Source organism: Crinia signifera, chromosome 8 (assembly GCF_055691185.1).
Source record: "Crinia signifera chromosome 8, ASM5569118v1, whole genome shotgun sequence".
NCBI lineage: Eukaryota > Metazoa > Chordata > Amphibia > Anura > Myobatrachidae > Crinia > Crinia signifera.
Genome location: NC_139224.1, coordinates 157457439 through 157478221, shown reverse-complemented (window position 1 = coordinate 157478221; position 20783 = coordinate 157457439). Strand labels below are relative to the sequence as shown.

Sequence of the window (20783 nt, the reverse complement as noted above, 5' to 3'; positions counted from 1 at the left end):
GATGGCACAGATAGGTATTTCAGCACACGAGAGGGTTCCACACAGGTAGTGAAGAGATAAATGGTGCTGTGTGAGAGCATTAACCCATATCAATCCCTCAGATATTTGCTTTCATTGTCTTACAGTAGATCGATCCCAGATAACGGCTTGTCTGCTGTAGTACTTCTAGCACAGTGTGGTCTGTATATCAGCACTGATATGCAAATCAGACCTGTGCTAGAAACACCACAGCAGACAGCGACACCCCAGGCAGGGAACAGGAACTGCATGGGTTTTCAAAGATGGCGGGTGCTAGAATGAACACTACAAGTTATTGCACTAAAGCAGGCCATACACTGCATGAGCAGCTCTCGGAGACTGGAGGGTGGGCATGGGAGTTGGAGCAGTGTCTAGAGTAGGGATAAGGGAACCTTTGGCCCTCTAACGGCTGTAGAACTGCACATCCCAGCATGCCCTACTACATTTTTGCTATTTGGCCATGCTAAAACTATTGCAGGGTATGCTGGGATGCGTAGTTCAACAACAACTGGAGGGACAAAGGTTCCCCATCCCTGGTCGAGAGTTTGGGAGCGATTTAGTGAAGGTATTTGAGTGTGGTCGTGGGGAGCGTGTTGATGTGTGCACGACAGGCTTCCTGTTAGATCATTGACGGACAAGGCAGTCAGATTTAAATTACTGGAGGTGGGGACAGGACCCTGCTGGAAGACAGAGACTTAACCGTCCAATATTTTCACTACTTTAGTGTTCCCGATAGGCTGTTTTAGCAGCTCCCTGCCCGATTTTTAAAGGTCAAAATGCGCCTAGCAGCCCTCAGCTAAAAGAGCCTGCCGGTGTGACCTGGAAAGCCCAGCGCCGCCGTAGATGGCGATGCCCGGTGCTTCCCCGACATTGCAGAGCCTTCGGAGGGGCAGGGCCCACCCCTTCAGTGACGGCAGCCAGGCCCGTCCCTTTTTGTGATGGCGCTGCCCGGGCACGCCCCTTTTCGTGGCGTCGGTGGGCCTTTTCATCCCCCTTACAGTGGCGCCCTGCCCGCCCTGGTTCCTAGAAGGAACACTACTACTGTGAATGTAAGCTCTCACGAGCAGGACCCTCTCTCCTCTTGTGCTTTTCTTAGAATATACATATCTCTCTAGTAACTGCTTCAGTGTCCTGCCCCTGATGGAACGGTCTTTATTTACCATGTACTTGTCCTACATTGTATTGTACTGTAATTCAGTATTTTCTTGTTTTTCACTCATCTATGTATTGTGAGGCGCTGCAGAACCCTTGTGGCACCATATAAAAAAATATAATAATAATACTTTCATGGGTTTGAATGACAATTTTTCCACATCCGGGCCTAAAATCTCCCAACAGGTAACCTAGACCTTGTAAGAACCATTCAAACAGACTGCTCACCTCATAACAGGATCTGTCACTGAGGAGTAAATATATGGTGATATCTATCCCCATAAAGAAAGTTATGTGCAAGGTGATGATGCATCAGCCAATCAACTCCAATATGTAAATTGACAGCTAGGAGCTGATTGGTTGGAGCATTATCACCTTGCACATTAATTATTTATTTAGTTTCTTATACAGCGCAGCATATTCCGTTGCGCTTTAGAAAAGGAGACAGTGATACAACAAATATGGAATATACAGACAGTCAAAAGGTAGGAGGGCCCTGCTCTAAGGAGATTACAGTCTAGAGATAGATGTACCAACGTATTTCACTAGCCCGCAGGTTCTCAAATTCGGTCCTTAGGACCGCACACAGTTCATGTTCTCCAAGTCACCTGTGGATTTTAAAAATGTGACCTGTGTAGGATCCTGAGACCCAAGCTTGAGGTCCACTGGTCTAGGCAATTTGTTTCTTGGTGGCTCCTGTATAGGTGGCCGTGCTCTACAGTTATAGCCGCCATCTTTATATGGGGCTACTTTGCTCTATACTGATATAACTTGGTTTCTAGTGAATTGATTTGGCTGAATTTTTTTTTAGCCCTCCAAATGGGGCTGCCTCTATAAGTACACTTGAATGGGTTCTTATGTTGCTGAAAGCCTGGAACACATCAAGATGAAAAAAGAGCTCACAGAAGGGATGCATCAGTGCTTTGAAAGAAAGCTCAGTAATTGTATAGGGTGGCAGCTCCGGCAATACCCTGCAGTAAGTTAGCCTAAGCCTGGATAGAGGCTCGCTCTCTCTCTCTCTCTCTCTCGCTCTCTCTCTCTCCACCAATCATTTAGTTTCCATGTCCTCATTTTCCAGCCCTACTTGTCATATGAAAAGACTGCAGCCTCGCTCATCAGTGGCATTTACATGTACGAGAGCAGTCTAAGTGTTTGTTGTGGTTTTTACTTGTGTGCACTAGGTTGGGGGCCTCATTTTTCACACTGCCCCCCTCCATCCGCTCCCCCCCTCTGCATTATGCTTCTCTGATTTGTCCCCTTGTTTCTGCGTGCACAGACCACTTGAAGAACAATTGTGCAGATTGGAACCTTTCCACATGTGAGTGCCGATGAATGCCGAGGAAGAAGGCGTATTAGACTGCCTGCGCGGCCAGGTAACCCTTTAGCTGTCGAGAGCTCTGTGCATTCTGGGTAGAATGCACATGACTAAGATGCAGTGCAGGTAGGTGTGCGAGGGGCACTAGCCTGCCTAAAATGAGGCTAATGGGCGTGACCCTTATTGCTTTGCCGCTATGTCACTGATCTATTTAAAGCACACGTTTAGTTTGCAAACAAGAGTACATTTGTCTTTCTGGCACCCAGTTATTTCTGAGGCATCCAAATTCTACACCCACCGGGCATGATCTGGTCCCCATTTTTTCCCCCCATGGTGCGTATAAAATTAAGATGTGTGATTTGCACAGGTGTTTGTCATTGACAATTTGCAGACCGTTATAACGCCACCCAGGAGCTTGGAGAGAGATAAAGTACCAACCAATCCCCTTCTGTCATTATATGTAGGTGGGGTAGATTTATGAAGCTCGGTGAAGTGATGGTGTCTTTTTTTTATCACCGGCCAATCAGCTCCTACCTGTCATTTTTCAAACCAAATTCACAGGTTGGAGCTGATTGGCCAGTGATAAAAAAAACCAGACAGTTTATCACTTGACCGAGCTTTATAAGCCTGCCCCAGTATCTCTCAATGTATTTATAAACACCCACTATGCCTCCATATGAGATGCAATGGCATTTGTAGAGCATATACTTGCTGTAATGGAGAACCTAGGGAATGCTGGGGTGTGTGGTTCAACAACAGCTGGCGTGCCAAGGCTGACATAGGGGCCTGATTCAGATGTGGTTGGAGCAAGCATCAGCGATGCACAGATCTGGTGATGTAGCTGGGGGCATCTGGCATAAGTAGACACCTCCTGCATGTATTTGTGATCCAATGCCGTTTCCTAGGACGCAGCCTCTGATCACGTGAGACTCCATTGGCCGGCTGCGTGACCCCTGGGGTCGCCAAGCCAGCGCAGAGAGGCCAGGAAATTGATGTCCTCCTCGGGAGATCTTGGCCTCTGCTTTCCTCTAAAAACGGAGGCGTCATGCTAATAAAATGGAGGCCATAGGTGCCCCTTAATGGCCGCAGACTGTCAGTTCTGTTTTTTCTGCAGCCGTTCTGCTTCTGATGACACAGGACCAGGACTGCACCTGCAACTTCAGGACCTGCGTCAGACTCCGCATCAACAATATGAATGCGGTTTTGCATTAATTATAATAGTCTAACCCTAAGCGCACCCTACCCCTAACCCTTAAATCATCTTTCAAGAGTCACATTGTGATAGCGTTTATCTTCGCATTACATCTCTTTCAATTGCTAACAACATACTGAATAATTCTATGATCCCTGGTATTGTCCATACAGCTGATTTCAGCGTCTTTCCTGTACAATACATAAATAAATGCGGTTCAGGCAGGATTTCAGGTGTGACCAGTAAGAGGCCCCAGATATCGAATCTGTGTCTTTTTTTTTCCGGTCGCTGAAATGTGGTGATTTCAGGTTAGTTTCACAGTTAATTAGCGCAGTTCATAGCTGTAAAAAAAAAAAAAGACTGAAATTACCGCGAGTCTTCCGTCATTTATCAGGGGTGTATGATTTGTAGGACAGAGGTGGTGGAGAAATGAAGGTTTATCTCAGGAGATTTCTAATAATGACTCTTCCATCCTGCCTTGTGACGGCTATTTCCGGCGTCATACATTCGTATGGCTGCTGTCGCTGCTTTCTGCCGTTTCAATGTTTGTTAACGTATATGCTTAATGAAAGGGCATTAACCCAGTTCTAGAATCGCCCGCTTAGCCGTAGGTCTGTTCTTCTTACATTACTGTAACATCCTGTGATGGAAAAGCTGGTACAGTGACCTCAATACAGGAACCACTTGGCTGTGAGCTGGGTGATGGTAACGAGGCCAGGTCCCTGCCTGGTACCTGCTCTCCTTAGGGCTGGTGCAGAATGGTTTGCAAAATGGGTAGAAATTATTCATAATAAGTAAATAAAGGCCGGAAAAGTGGCGTATTTTACACACATGCAGAGTCTGTGCCCAGATACATTTGCAGCATTAATACGATCTGTGGGCAAATTCCCCCCCCCCCCCCCCCCCCCCCCCTTGCACCATGCCCCAAGTTGCAACTATCAACCCCTTGCACACATGGGTCCGCTAGTTTATTATACTACTATAATCACACATTATCAATGTGTCCCATAGTAGTATGGGTTTGGGTCAGCGTTCTGGGGTTATTTCCCCTGAATCCAGATGCTGGGTGCACGCTGCTTGGTCCTTTAGTGTTCTCCTAGGGTTAAATATACTAAAATGGGATGTAGCTATGGACAACCAATCAGAATAGACTTCTCATTAATCTAGCAGCTTTTAGAAGATAATAGATCGAATTTGATTGGTTGCCCATAGCAACATCCCATCTGAAACAGAAGTCCCATCTGAGTACATTTCCCCCTTAGATTTGCATGCTGGGTTGTTCGGCCCGGCTTTGTGCAAAGATCACACAGGTCGTGGCTCCAGAATAACCGAATTGAAGAGGTGCCAGGTTTTATTTCAGTGTATTTGCATCTGTGCCACTGATGGGGGTGAAGCAGCGCACGTCTCATGTTTGTCATCATGTTCCTCTCATTATTAGACCGCTGGCACACATGTATGGGTCTTATGTGAGTGTGCTGGGGTTCCTGTGACCTAGGCATCCAAATCTGCACCGATTGCTGCAGTGCGGTACAGCGAGTGTATGGCTCTCTTATCCGTCCTGGCCTCACTGGAGTTTAGGGTCTGAGGGACGAATTCATATGTGTTCACAAACCTGATGGAGGGCGCCCATACAAATAGGGGGTGCGGGACGTACAAACTCCACACCAAGTGGCCATGACTGGGAAGGAGTTAATGAAAAGGGCTTTGATGCACTAATGTTATACCAGTATGGTCATGTTAACCTGAGACAGATGTATAAAGGGGCTGTACACAGAGGGCCAGATTGCTTTGTGTGTATAGTCCCGAGCGCCCGCGATGCGAGGTCCCACACAACACGAACGCCCGCGGAGATAGACGGTGCTGGCACTATCTTTCCTGCTAGATCGCGGAGAATATGCACCGCGTGTACCCCCGATGTGTGCTGAGTGATTGTCCCTCAGCACGGTGACCAGCTTCGTCTCATGTGTGAGGGGGCATAAATCTAGCACTTCTATAGGAAATAATCTCCAGGACACATCGCCACAATGCTTCTTAATGTACTCCCTGGACTGGGTTCAAAGCAATTGTTTGTGTGTACAGCCAACTGTCGTGGGTACACACTGGCCAATATATCAGCCATTCAGTGTGTTCCACCGATATTTCTGTGAACGGCGCAGATCAGACATGTCAGCTGTACAACCCAGCCGATGCCCTTTATCTGTGATGTGTGTACGGGTGATCTGCCATCCGCCTGTACACCAGCACAGTAGCTGGCAGTGATGCACTGACTGGTTCTACTGGGCGTGCACAAGATCGCCCAATCAGTTGTGATGTCAGGCAGGACAGATCGAGAACCGATGGCGGATATATCTACCGATCAATTGATCTGCAGATATGTCTGCCAGTGTGTACCCAGCTTAGTTCATTCTATTTCTTGCTACATAAATTTAGATCTACAGGCTTCTCTTAACAATTACTACAGCACACACGTCTGTATTCTGACATCGGCCAATCAGAAGCGCCCAAACATCGACTCTACAGCACTTATGCAGGTGCACAATTTGCATTGCAATCTTTATTAAGATAATTGCTCGCACACAAACCTCCAGATGCTGAATGAGTGAAATCCAACTGGTCCCCCCCCCACTATCCGACCAGAAGCCACATATAAGATTTCATGGTGTTTTCTTTCTTTTCCTTTTATCCCTCTAGTCCTCCTGCCTCTTCGGGTGGCTCTTCTTGGGTTACAGCCTGTGACAGGCGGGCAGCCTTTTATTAATGCCTGCCAGTAGGTCTCGGAAGAGCAGTCATGGGAAGTGTGCAAAGTGCGGTCATGAGGAATCAAGTTGCAATTTTCCAGGGATTGCTAATGTAAAAAAGCTGTTCTGTGCTCTGAGCAGACTCCCATTAACTCCGTGTCCACCTGTGCTGCACATGAAGGGCTCCTACTGCACCCCCCCCTCATTGAGGCAGGATAATATACATACATTGGAAGTTCTCTGCCACGGTTTTAGCATGCCTAATAGCAAAACTGTGGCAGTGCATGCTGGGATATGTAGTTCCACAGCAGCTGGAGGGACGCGTGTTTAATACATCTATATAAAACCATTTTTTTTTTTTTTAATAAGTAAAAAGTGCGACGTTTGACCATCTATACTGCCCCCAGGCCGGCCACATGGCAGGCCTCGGTTTATAAAGCCTGAACGTTCTTTAATACAGCACAGGACATTGATAACTCTGCTGAGCCGTGTGCAGAGAGGCCTACAGAATGTGGAACCGTGCGAGGCATCACGTTATATGTACGGAGACCTGCTCAGCTGTGTGTGAGTGATAACAGGGATTTATTCTGCAGGGACACCCATATACTTTGTATTATATACATGATTTATTATTTTGCTACATATCTAGTCATGCAACATGGGCCTGCGTACAAATGGGTGATGTTTCCGACCCTTGGGGATAGTATTTTAGTGCAGTGATAAAATGGCACCCCTACCATGTATCTGGCTGTAAGTATCAGGGCGGTGGAGTCCTGAGATCCTGCAGATATGGCCTCTCCTGGCGCCCCATTGCATTAACGCCTCTCTCTCGGCTCGGGAAACACACTCTCAGTACGCGTAGATTTGTTGCATCAGATGGACTATTTATATTCTTACTGAAGACTCCTTAGGTTGCAATATTAATGAAGCCTCTTCCAATTAAGATGGATGAGCGTCCTCTTGTGGGTGTTTGTCAGGGTACGGTGTCTGGTTAGCGTGGCTGCCTGATAGACCGTCAGGCGTCTTATTCTGGATCTTCCACGTTTTATTTTACAGCGATTTGCTCTCGAATTGGAAAAGACAGACACAGTCTGGGGAAATGGGGGCATCTTCTAAAACCAAACACTTCATCGGACCTAATGATAGATCAGCGTGGCCTGGTAGTGAGATCATCTCGCACACGGATAATGGTTAGCTATGGACATCACTATCGTTCTGTGACCCGTTGCCTGGCCTGCTGTGATATGGGCCGTGTAGGACATCCTTATTGACTACATTAGACAACCCTCACATTTTTTTTTCTTTTTTGTTTTAGACTAAGTAGATTTTTTTTTTTTTTTTACATTACAATATAAAATAACCTAAAACCATCAAAAACGATTGGGACAGTGTAATGGTATGCATTGCTGCACTGAGCTCGTGGGTTCATATCCCGCCTTGACCGTAACTGTGTAGAGTTTGTACATTCTCCTCGCGCTTGCTTCCCTGTCTTTCCTCCCATGGGGCAGGGAATGATGAAATATTCTCTGGGAAGCGCTGTGGAATATGTGTGCGCTATATAAATAACTGGTAACGATAATACTTTTCTTGTAATAAAGGAAGAAAGAGGGACAACTAAGAATATACATAACCTGACATAGGAGCCACGCTGTAGGTCGTGGAGGCATATGTTCTGTGTGATCCCATCTGTACGTTCCGTGCACCCTGCTCTTGTTCCCGACTCGCCTGCAGCCGTATTGGGCGAATATTCCTGTTATGGGCATAATGCGTTATTTGCTTATTATAAGGCCCCAGTGTTATTTATTTACAGTGATACTGAACCTATTCCTCATTTATTATTGCAGCGTTCTGTGCACTGCTTACATGAACACGTAATAATGAGGCCATGAGATGTCATTGGTGTAATTTAATGAGGCCATTTGTGACCAGGATGGGTGTTTGTATTATCTTCCTTGTACATTATTTCTTTATTTATAACTTGTCTGCCATTAACCCCTCACAGATGGGTATGGTTCATTGGGTCGATCATTAAAGATTGAATAGTACATGTCGACACCTGAAATAGGGTGACGTGTCTACGGTCGACAGTCAACACGAGTTCTTCACGGTGTCCCGAATGTCGACACAGACACCATCTAAGCCTACCGCGTTCCCTGGCATGGCTCGCTGCAATTGCCATGCTTCAGACTATTTTATTCTCCCGCCGCGCTGTAGCCGATGGAATACCACCTGACGGCACATGTCGGCTCAAAAAACGGGAAAAACTTTTTTGTTGGACTTACCATTGTCAATTTAATGCTTGTGTCAACCTTTCAACCCTATTTCAGCTGTCGACCTACAGTGATCGACTTAAATAGGTTCCCTTGCAGCTGAAGAAGTAATCGTTCCAAGGCTGTGTTCATGAACGGAAAAATGATAAGCGCACATTGGCATTTTGGTTTTCTGTCCGTGTTGCGTTCATTTTTCTGCTGGTAAAATAGCGTCGTGACCCGACCTCGCACCTATATGAAGCTACTGGATTGCACAATGGAAGCCGTTCTCACCGAGACATAGGGATTAGGGCTCCCTACTGCAGCAGGGTCTCCCGTTCTCCACCAGAAGAATAAAATCGCTGCTCCCCATAAGGAATCCTCAGAGCACAAAACTTGAGGTTCTGGACTGAGATGAGATGCTCTGCAGGATATTTGAACCATTCTCATGGAGCAGGGTAATGTTCTGCAGATCTCCCGTCTGATTACTGTAAGGACGGCCGCTGGTTTGGTACAGTCGCTGTCTATAATATGTCCCGTTATCCAGTTCCTTCCCATCAGAAAGGGATTGAGGGCACAGCGCTGATCCGAGTTCTAGTTTAGGATCCTGATTAAGTCCTGTTACTATGTGACTGAGCGGAGGAGTCGGCGTGCTGGGCTGTTGCCATGTCACCACACCAGCGTGGCAGCAGGAGCGTAATCCGTCCTCCGCAGGACAATCTTCTCTCCATCTGCCTTATGGACAGGACAGACTTCTCCTCCAGGTTGAAAGCTTGTTTGCATGGCAACTGGACGGGACACTAATTCCTCCTTCCTTTCAAGGTCAGCAGAGCTGGGAGTACATTAAATATACATTAACGCATATTACATTCAATAAAACTGATCTTCCCGACACTATATATATATATGCGAGGGGCAATGCGTAGTGTGCAGGCCTTATTCTGCATTCAGGAGGATGGGAATTATAGGAGACCTGTACGTGTGAAGGGGTTTATACCATATATTTGGGGGTTTTCTTTTACACCTGACTTTTTAAAAACATTGTGTTAATTGCACCCGTGTAAATAATATTTTTTTAGCACATTACTTGTCTCCATTGCCAGGAGCAGAAGCTGCATGCACATTTTTGTTGGGGAATAAAATGCAAACTTAATATAAGGATGCCCCCTAGTGGTCAGATTATCAGTAAACTTCTGATTCCACTGTCACACATGGAAATCCTGTTGCTGTGACTCCGTGGGTCTGTCCTGTGTGCGGTGATGTAATTCCTGGGTCCGCCGTCTCCTCGTATTCCGCAGTATCGGTTTAGTAACCTGCCAGGCTACCAGCAAAGATTATGTAGTAGCGGCGGGATTTGGCAGGGAGCCTGTCATTCACTTCCTTGCCGGGAGCCCAGTTGTTGCCATGGGAATAGCTGTCCAGAGACGGAGGAATGCACATCTAGCATTCCTATGGGCCAGATAGCTGCAGAAGTCGTCCTGGGGGGGCCATTGTAGGAGACGCGTGTTTGCTGCAAATGGGGGGCATCTGAAGGACTTGTTTCAGTGTAAACACGACGCTCCTGAATCCTGGCTTCATTACACTGTGCTGAGAGATTGGGTTTCTGTACACAGAAGTGTCCTAGAATGAATGTCTCCTACTGCCCCCCCTTTCTCCATACATCTTCCCCACTTGGCTTCCCCTTCTCTGCGTTTTTTTCTCTTTCAGTGCCGCTATGTGAAGTATTTCTCTGGTTATGGGATTGGACTTGCCTGACATTGCCTGAAAGCACCAGCCGAGTACACAACTGATGTAGTGTCTGCACATTGTGTACAAATGACTATACGCTGAGTTCGGGCATTGTGCAGAGTGATGCCAAGGGTTTGTGCGTTTCATCCCTTAATTAATCAAAGTGAGGGTGCCAATCTGCTCTGAAACACACAACCAATCAGACACTCTTTCTTTGTGTAACTTGCAGCTCATTGGTTGCTGTGGTCTTAGTGCAGATTTGTTAGTGTATATACATTTCAGCAAGTGCTTATCTGTAACAAGCATATCACAGTACATTTGCTGCTGGCCCATACTCCTTTCCCCAGAAACAAGTTTTCCATTGTATGGGTTGCTTCTATTACTTGTACAGTCATGGAACCAAGCCCCATCCTCCAACTCTTATTACCCGACCTGTGACCCTCTGTGTTGACTTGAAATGTCATCCAGAGATCTTACTGTCACATTATCCAGTATTTACATATATAGAGATTTAATATAAGTCAGTGGGTCACATTGAGCTTTGCATCCTCTCCACTGACCTGCCTGCGACTTCTTGGTTCAAACCAGCTGGTGCGAAACTACAAGTCCCAGCATGCCTGCCCGACAGTGGCCAGGTCTAGGGCAGCTGGAGAACCGCAGTTCCCGGAAGCCTATGTTTTGGCATAGAGCAGGGATGGGGAACCTTTGGCCCTCCAGCTGTTGTTGAACTACACATCCCAGCATGCCCTGCAACAGTTTTAGCGTGGCCCAAGAGCAAAAATGTAGCACGGCATGCTGGGATGTGTAGTTAAACAACAGCTGGAGGGCCGTCCTGTTACTATGACTCCTGAAAAGTTGAACTTACTTTGTTTCCCGTTAATAATTAGTTTTGATGCTTTTCTTTATAGCCCGGAGGTAAATTGCCTTTTGTTTTAGGGCAATGGTGTCTAACTCACGGCCCTCCAGCTGTTGTGGAACTACACGTCCCAGCATGCCCTGCCGCAGTTTTAGCACAATATGGGATTCCCAGAGTAGGGGCCTCCACAGTTCGGATAAGAGGGTAGCAAGGGGACATGGGAGAAGTGTAACGTTTGGGCGGAATTGTCCTTTCCTGGTTGCACACCCTACAATGAGTTAAAGTCAAACAACCGGTGGTAAAGTGATTTCATTCCCCACTGATTTGTGTGTGTTTGTCCCCAGTGGTTCGGTTGGGAACTGCCAGTCTGCAGTGTATTCCTACTGTTTAATTAACATTATTTGAAGGAGGTTGTTCTAAGAGGCCATTCTAATTGCCTAACTTTCTGTTGTGGGCAGAGTGACAATGAGCATGGGGACTCAGCCCCAGCGGATTCAGGGCTCCATCGCTCAGAGCCTCTTCTTCTGATTGGATGCTGCTGAGCTGATGCAAGAAATGGAAATAGATAATGTCAGCCAAATGTCCTGTACATCGTGTGTGTCCATAACCTGCACCAGGCACAGCTATTTCTAGGTCACCAGATTACGTTGTATTCAATATTTGCTACTTTCAATGACCTTTTTAAAAGTATCCATTCTGTAAACTGTGATGCCTCAAACTGAAAGTGAGAATCTCAGAAGGCTCCATATCCAAAATACACAGCACAAATAGCCGCTCCTGTCATGCAGAACTTTATTTACCTACAGCAGACAGAACAGGATATGGAAATCTGCCCCCCCCCCCCCCTCCCCCCCAACTCTGTATCATGTTCACAGCAATAGGCTGCTACATGGCCTGTGTATCTGTATCCTAATCTAAGCATTTCCATAAATACAGAGATATTTTAAAGGTTTCTCTCTCTCTCTCGATCTCTCTCTCTGGATCTCTCGATCTCTCGATCTCTCTCTCTCTGGATCTCTCTCTCGATATCTATAGAATAGATGGACAGGTATGTGGGCAGAATAAAGCTTAAAGGTCGTTGGACCTCGGCTAGATTACTACATACTAAGGGGTGTATTCAATGCCGCGGCAAGGGGGTTAAACAGCGAGGATTGCAGAAAACCAGTGATCCTCGCTGTTTAACCCCCGCGCCGGCCGCTCGCTCTATTCAATGTTCTGGGGAAATCCTCGCCGTTACAGGATGGGGAGAACTCCCCAAAACAGCGAGACCCGCGGCTAATGCAGGAAACTCGCTGGTTCAGGAGCCGTATACGCCAATTCCCCCTCGCTCAGGAAATGGAGCGAGGGGGAATTGGCATATGAGGGGGCTGCGTTGAATACTGTCAGGGTGAGTGGTGACAGCGAGCAGGAAGCCCTGCTCGCTGTCACCACTCGCCCGCAGCATTGAATACCTGCCTTAATGGCTGCCTATGCGCCTGGGTTTGCAGAGCACAGTGCTGCCATTTCCACACCATGGGCCTTATTCTGGTTCACTCTCTCAGAGGCAAAATCCTTCTCAAATGGACAACACCATGTGCACTGCAGGTGGGGCAGATGTAACATGTGCAGAAATAATTAGATTTGGGTGGTGTTTTACTTCAAATTATATTGCAGTGTAAATATAAAGCAGTCAGTATTTTCCCTGCACACAAACAAAATAACTCACCTAAATCTAAGTCTCTCTGCACATGTTACATCTGCCCCACCTGCAGTGCACATGGTTTTGCCCATTTTCCAAACAAGTTTGTACTGCGATCAGATCTGAATAAAGGCCATAGTGATGAAAGCAGGAATTGCTCACGATCATGGGCATTTCCTCAAGCCATGCCCCCTTTGCCAAAGCCATGCCCGCTTCTTAGGAGCCCCGATTGCTTATTTCTACAAGTTGGGAGGTATGAATCTATGTCTCATATAGATGATCCCATACAATGAGGCCTTGCATCGTTACATCTGTCCCACCTGCAGTGCACATGGTTTTGTCCATTTGAGAAGGAATTAGCCTCTGAGAGTGAACCAGAATAAGGCACGTGCAACATTGCAGGAGTCAGGGATTCTGGAGCAAAATCCAGGACTAAAGGTGCCCATACACTGGTGCGATTTGGCATCTTTTCACCAGATTGTAATGGATTGGTCTGGTGAAAAGTGGCCAAATCGCACGTGTTTGACATCCCGTCCGATGCTTTGTCCTGTGCGCATCGGGTTGGAGTCAGACATGCTGCACATAAAATAAATCGCACTTAAGTCAGACCAGTGTATGGCCACCTTTTAGTTTAGTCCTGCATTTAACCATGCCTAGGTACACTCATGGTTTGCAGAGATGTTCTGTGTGCCCGGTACTGTGGTGTGAAACTCACCGATCCTGGCCAGTCCGTTTAGGCGCAGAGCGAAAAGGGACTACGCTTGGTCTTGTGAATGAGCTAGATTGTGCTCATTCTATTCACAGCTGTGGATAATTGTGGGTATACACAAAAACGTTCAGTTACCATTGCGGGAATATTTCTCCACCGCCATCGTTACCATGGACCCTGCATCTTTTTAATCATTCTTCGCTGCGCTAAATGCTGAGGAAGCGTCAATCTGAATGGTTTTCTTACAGGAATCTGACATTTACTTTCGTTCTGTTGGGTTTTCGATCCTGCTTTCTGTAGCCTAGACAAATGTCCGCTCCAGGTGAACCAAATTAGGTCTCTGCCTAGATCAGAGGATGGGGCGATGTGAGGGTACAATCCCCCCAGATCCCCATTAATCAGACAGCTGGTGAAGTCTCTCAGTCCTTTCAGTGTGTATCATGATCTGGAACGAGCTGTCTGATAAAAGCACAGAATGTACATAGGAGTCCCCATACCTATAGAGGGACAGTGAGTATGCACAGACTGTGGTGATTAGATCTGCCAGCACAGAGGGCAGCAGGAGGTATCTGCCTCATGGAAGGTGAGCTGGCAGCAGGAGTCTCCATAGAACATGCCACAGCATCTGCAGAAGTGGCCACATAGCGCAGGAGGGGGATAGACGGATGCATTGTTCCTTAACTCTACCTCTGCCGGAACAGATGGGAGACGCAGGGCCCGAGCTTCATGGGATTAAGAGCTAGGCAGGGGCCCTCATGGCTGATTAGAGGTTAACAGGACTGGAACGGAGCTCTTGGGCCGAGGAGCAGATGGTTACGAGAAGCGTCCCTCCAGCTTACTCAGCTGCTCAGGGAAGCTTAGAGGCCACCTCCGGCATAAACAATTCCACAAACATCTCGTGGGTTTAATGCAGAAGATCATGCATGCTTTCTGAATCATTTCCCAGCATCGGCTCATATGCTTCCTGCCCTATTTCCATTGTACATTGCACCGACTCCACAGTGACTCTGGCTTTCCTTTTACATCACATTTATGCCTAATAGGCTTCCTAGAGAAAAACACCATCAACTTTTTTGTGTTTTGTTCTAGGATCATCTCCAAAAACTCCTTCCGTATAATCCCCAATACCCCTTTAATCTTCGCCCAAGAAAAGGGGGCTCTGTTGAGGCTTGACCTCCCGCAGACCCCCATCCGTCACCTTTGACCCAGCCATTTCCCTACTCTGTCACCAGTCATTGCTCACAGAGTGAAATACATAGATCCACTGGTGTAAACGTAACGAGATCCCAGCGATGTAATGCGGAGCTGCTGAGAGAGGGCAAATGGGATAGATTTATCTGCAGCTACTCAAGCTAGGGCACAGGACAGTTCTGTCTGAGCTTGCCCGAAGGGAAGCAGGCAAATGACGGCCTTTCAAGGGCCCGGTGCCTTGTGGGATTGTAGCTTTATCAAGTTTCATTAATCATTCAGTCATTGCAAAATGGAAAAATGTGAAAGACTCGGCCTGTAAGAAGGACAGCCACGGACCGCTCCTACCTTTAAAGTGGAACCATTGCCTACAACCAATACACAGCCAATCGGTTCTCTAGGGATCGGCGATACAGTGATCGCTTGATGTGTGGTGTCTCTCTTCCCTAGAGAAGCAATGGCCTAAATTCTTACTCTGGCGGATTCTCAGGAATGGCGCATTGATTGAGCACACAAAACGGATGCGTCCCCTGTGTGCTGGGGGCAGATGCACAGTTGCTTGATAGATATTACATTTAAATGGCTTATTTCTGCTTTGTTAGCAAAAGCAAAAAAAAGCGCACAACTTTTTTTTTTGTGTGTGTGTGCAGGGTAAATACTGGCTGCCGTATTATTACACTGCACTCTAGATTTCAGTTTGAACACACCCCAACCAAATCTAAAGGCCCCCATACATCAGTGCGAGGCATTGCATGCGATACCCCGGCAGGTCCCTGGTGGCTGGATCACTTGTGACGCATCATGGGTCTGATTCAGGTTCACTCGCAAAGGCAAATTCACTCTAACGGACAAAACAATGTGCACTGCAGGTGGGGCAGATGTAACGTGTCACAGAGTTAGATTTGGGTGTTTTGTTTCTGTGCAGGGTAAATACTGGCTGCTTTATTTTTACACTGCAATATACATATCAGTTTGAAGTACAAACCCCACCAAAATGTAACTTTCTGCACATGTTACATCTGGCCCATCTGCAGTGCAGCATGGTTTTACCCATTAGCAAACCAAATGTGCTTTGTGAATAAACCTAAATCCCCCCCCCGCATCGGATCAGAATCTGAGGTAAATGACTATTTTACACTTTTCACACAATTTATCAGTCAATGCATCAAAATCGTGTAGATTATGGCCAAATCGTACGAATGTATTACCACCTCAACTCTCTCTGCACGTGTTACATCTGCCTTCCCTGCAGTGCAGCATGGTTTTGTACAGTTGAGTGTTTGTTTTGCTAATAAAGCTGAATGATGTCTATTGTGCAAAATGTGGGAAATATCCCTCCTCTCCCGCCAGAGATTAGATCTATTATTTCATTGTCCAATTGGCATTGAATCCACAGCACCCAGTTCTGTCATCTGGCGAGCACGGTTTATACAATGGAAGCATATTCATCCATCTGATTGGCCGTTAAGGTTTCGGTGTGGATGTGCACCTTTGAGAAGAGCTGATAAAGAGCCTCCATTGTTTTCTATGCATAATAACGTGGTCTGGCTGATTAAATAATTTCCTGCTTTATTTAGTACTCCAACCCCCCTTCCGTTGTGATCTGTGTTCCCACATCAATAGATTAATTTCCATCTACATTCCAGCCTGATTTCATCATTCTGGTTATTCTCCTCTAATTGTCCTGTTTTCTGAATTGTCTTAATTATTGACCGCTCTAAATGGTCAGAGTTCTAAGGGGGCCTCGCCTCGCCCACTCCTCGCTTAGTAGTGAGACCCCACATTGTGCCTGCAGCTTGATGGAACTGAAAGGGTGGATTCTTCACTCCGCAATGGGAGATTATTGGAAGGAACTGGCCCTATTGTTCACATGACTCTCCAAAAGTTCAGAAACTAATATGTTTTCCTAGTGCTTGTTTAAACACAGTTAATTAGGCGGTGACCGCAATGTGAACTGAGCGTGTATATCTAATCAGCATGGCAGGCTGTGTGTGAGTGTGCAGTCGGTGGGCCGGTGACACTGACACGCCCGACACATTTTTACACACTGATCTGGGATCGGTACATATATTAGTTACTACATATTGACCCAGGATCTGTGCATATATACAATACAGGTTGAGTATCCCTTTTCAAAGTCTGCGTTATCCAAATTATTCAGAAAACCATACATTCCAGAAAGTGAGAGAGAAAAAAGTTCATGCTAAAAACTTACTGGGGACATATGTAATTGGCACTACTGGGGATGTGATATGTAACTGGCACTACTGGGGACGTGATATGTAACTGGCACTACTGGGGACGTGATATGTAACTGGCACTACTGGGGACGTGATATGTAACTGGCACTACTGGGGACGTGATATGTAACTGGCACTACTGGGGACGTGATATGTAACTGGCACTACTGGGGACGTGATATGTAACTGGCACTACTGGGGACGTGATATGTAACTGGCACTAAATATGTGCAAGAAAACGATTGCTTGGCATTCAAATTCAGTACCTGAGATAGTACACAAACCTTGTTTTATGCACAAATAAATATAGCATTTTGGATAAGGGATACTCAACCTGTACTACATACTGATGTAGGAACTGTTACTGACCCAGGATCTGCATATGTCTATTTGTCTGTTAGTCAAAGTCTAGTCAAAGCATGAATGAAAGAGAAGAGGCATCTGGGTAATGTCACAGCAGTCTGAGTCCCTGATTAAAGCTTCTGATTGTTCCAGTTAAGGGGTGTACACACACTTCGATTTTCAAAGGTTTTCGATTCGATTTTGCTTATAGAATTGAAATCGAATAGTTTTTAAGATGCTTTCGATCTGCATACGATTTGATGCACACTCCCGTTTTCTCTATATCGGGGGAAAAAAAGACTGCACAGGCAAGGAAATATCGAATTCGATCCAGTAAATTAAATGTGTACAATGTGCCTTGAATGCAAATCGAAATCGATATCGAATGCTATAGTGCAGATCTAATGTGAAATCGAATGGAAAGCAAATGCTAAATCGAAAGGGGGTGGAATAGGGGAAATCAAAAGCAAATTGAATGGAAAGTAAAATGGATGCGTGTGTACACACCGTTAGACAGATACATGAGGAGCAGTTAGTGTATATGTTCTCGTGGCAGAATTCTTACTAAAAGTAAAATCACAGCAGACCTGAGGATGATTTAGGACTGTAAAACTGTGAGGCGGATGTTTAAATAATCCCAAGGGTCGTACTATCCTAAATCTTGTGAGTTCATTAATGTCTCACAGGATCTGCTGGTGCCGGGGCCTCAAACAAGTATTTGACTTTGTAATTATTGCATAACCGGGGCTGAAAACCCCAAATAGCTGCCGGGCAAAGACTCCTGACCTGTGACCGGCTGACAAAGTATCCTCTCTCTCCACTCACTGAGTATCACCACCATAGACCTAGCTGCTGCTGCTGCTGCTGCTGAATAGACTTTGCTTACTCCATCTTTCATGACCTAAAATAAAATGACTCCCACCGCTGTAAATGTTTTGTCCTGATGCTGCCGGATCGTCTGGTTTGTGTCGTTAAAGGATACAAGTTTCTTTTAACCAGATTTGTCATCCGTGGTCTTTAATTAGCTCTTGCTCCATGGAAACGAGGGGCCTTCTCTTCCACACGTGCTGTGCTAGAAAGCCGCCCCAAGAAGGGGGCTCCGCTGATGGCCAACATCAGCGTCCTGGAGGCCTATGTATACATTGAGGAGATGTGGATGGAAGATTGTGGCAATGTTAGGCCCCGAGGCAGCTTCTAAACATAACCCTTGTAAGCTCCTCATTCACCACTGCAGCTGGTTCACTCACCCCGTCACTCACAAACTCCAAATCGGCTGCAATGACTGGAGGCGCCATATAAACATTACTGTCCCCCGTTCCGGGGCTGCCCCACTGATTCGCCTGGGCCTGGAATGTTCTGTAGAATGACCCCCTCCTGTATATCAGCTGAATATTGTGTGCATTCTGCAACTTGCATTTCCTATATAAGGCTTCATCTAATGATGCAGCAGTCTGGCCGGATAGCATCTAACCTGGGACAGAAAGGAATCCGTCTCATGCTGCCAGCAACAGGGACGTCAATATTTATCCGATCCCTATTGCCTGTTCCAAATGATTGGATTGGCGCTTGGTTTGGCTACGCCCAAATTATATGGTTCAGTGCACTGAACAACAGTCCGCTAGGTCTCTTCCATGATTGTTACATCACCAGTAATGAGCTTGTGCACTGCCATTGGCTGATCAGGCAGTAGGCTGGTTTAGGGGCACAGCACTGTGATATTGGGCCTGACATTGCCACCAGTATGGTAGATTGGTTCCACCTCCATTCAGCTCAGCAAAGGCTTTCAGACAAACACTTCCAACCCCGCACAATTTCCTTTTGGATTCCCCAAGATATTTGTCCAGGTCCGCTGTTATATTATATAGCCCTGGATGCATTTACCCTGCTGTGTGGGCCGTTGGCCACGATCACCTTTTATTTATCTGAAACGTGACGTGACTTATTCCATTGTTTCTGTGGGTATGCAGCTGCCACCTGTATCAGGGATCTATCATGGTTGTGGCTAGAACCACTTTTGTTTTTTTGACTTTTCCCATCATACACTTGGTCCCTGTATACCTGGGAATATAAATCGGTGGAGAGCAAAGCTAGCCCGCGAGGGTTCAATCCAGCTACACCTACCTAAATTACAGATATAATAAAAAAACAAACGCTGTGAGGGCATCTAACAACTTCCGCCCTCACCTAATGTCACATCCTGGTCAAAAACAGAAGTGGGTCTAGACACAACCGATCTATCATGTAGCAACTTTCCCACTATGAATGGATTCTATACAATGTATTGTCAGATCCTCTTCCACTCTCTGGATATCATGTAGAAGTTGGGCAATATTACAGAGCATCACTAGTCGGCGTATACATCAGCTGAACGGTTAATCTGTATTCTAGCTGGTTTATGATGATCTAATATCTAGGCGTGACATGTGCATCCACTGAACACATCCTCGAGAGAGATTAAAAAAACTCCTATTGTCTCCCCTTGTCCAGGTTTCCATCTGAGCGGCACAGTGACCGAGCCGGCTACGCCGTCTGAACCAGAAGCCACCTACAAAGTAGCCATCAGTTTTGACCGTTGCAAGATCACCTCCGTGACCTGTGGTTGCGGCAACAGGGACATTTTCTACTGCGCTCACGTAGTGGCCCTCTCGCTCTACCGCATCCGCAAGCCAGACCAGGTCAAACTGCGTCTTCCCATCTCAGAGACACTCTTCCAAATGAACAGAGATCAGCTGCAAAAGTTCGTCCAGTACCTGATCACGGCCCACCACACAGAAGTGCTTCCCACCGCGCAAAAGCTGGCTGACGAGATCCTGTCCTCCAATTCGGAAATCAACCAAGTGCATGGTAAGGAGTTTACATTACGGTTCCTCGACGTGTCCTGTGAGCCCCCATTTCTTCAGTCTGAGCTTCTCTCTCTCCTTTCAGGTGCCCCCGACCCCACAGCCGGAGCGAGCATCAATGATGAGAACTGTTGGCATTTGGACGAGGAACAGGTCAGGGAGCAGGTGAAGCTCTTCCTGTCTCAGGGAGGATATTACAGCTCTGGGAAGCAGCTGAACTCCATGTTTGCCAAGGTATTACCTTTATTAGTGCAGCCCATATGGTGCAATTGTAGCAAAGGCCAGAGATCATGTACACTTCCTACAGAGTGCATTTCTGGGTTTTGTACAGGTCATTGTATGCAAGCTAAGGATGTTGTGGCATCAGCCACATGTGTGTGCAGGTCACTGATTGCTGGTGTCTAAAGGAAAAGAATACCATTCTATTCTAGTCCCAGGAAGTGAATAAGGGGAAGCAATTATACTGTGCACATCTCACTTCCTGAACTCCTTTATAGTACAGAATGGACTGATCTGCAGATATTTCAATATTCCCCAT

General features: G+C 46.4%; 1 protein-coding gene across 1 annotated transcript in view; it reads left to right on the top strand.

The window, feature by feature from the left end:
• ZSWIM5 (zinc finger SWIM-type containing 5) overlaps nucleotides 1–20783 on the top strand; it is a 57117-nt gene that overhangs the window by 21998 nt on the left and 14336 nt on the right. Inside the window, exons 2-3 of the mRNA XM_083157495.1 lie at nucleotides 19893–20249; nucleotides 20331–20479. Coding sequence (XP_083013621.1) covers nucleotides 19893–20249; nucleotides 20331–20479 — 506 coding nt within the window. The remainder of the gene's footprint in view (nucleotides 1–19892; nucleotides 20250–20330; nucleotides 20480–20783) is intronic.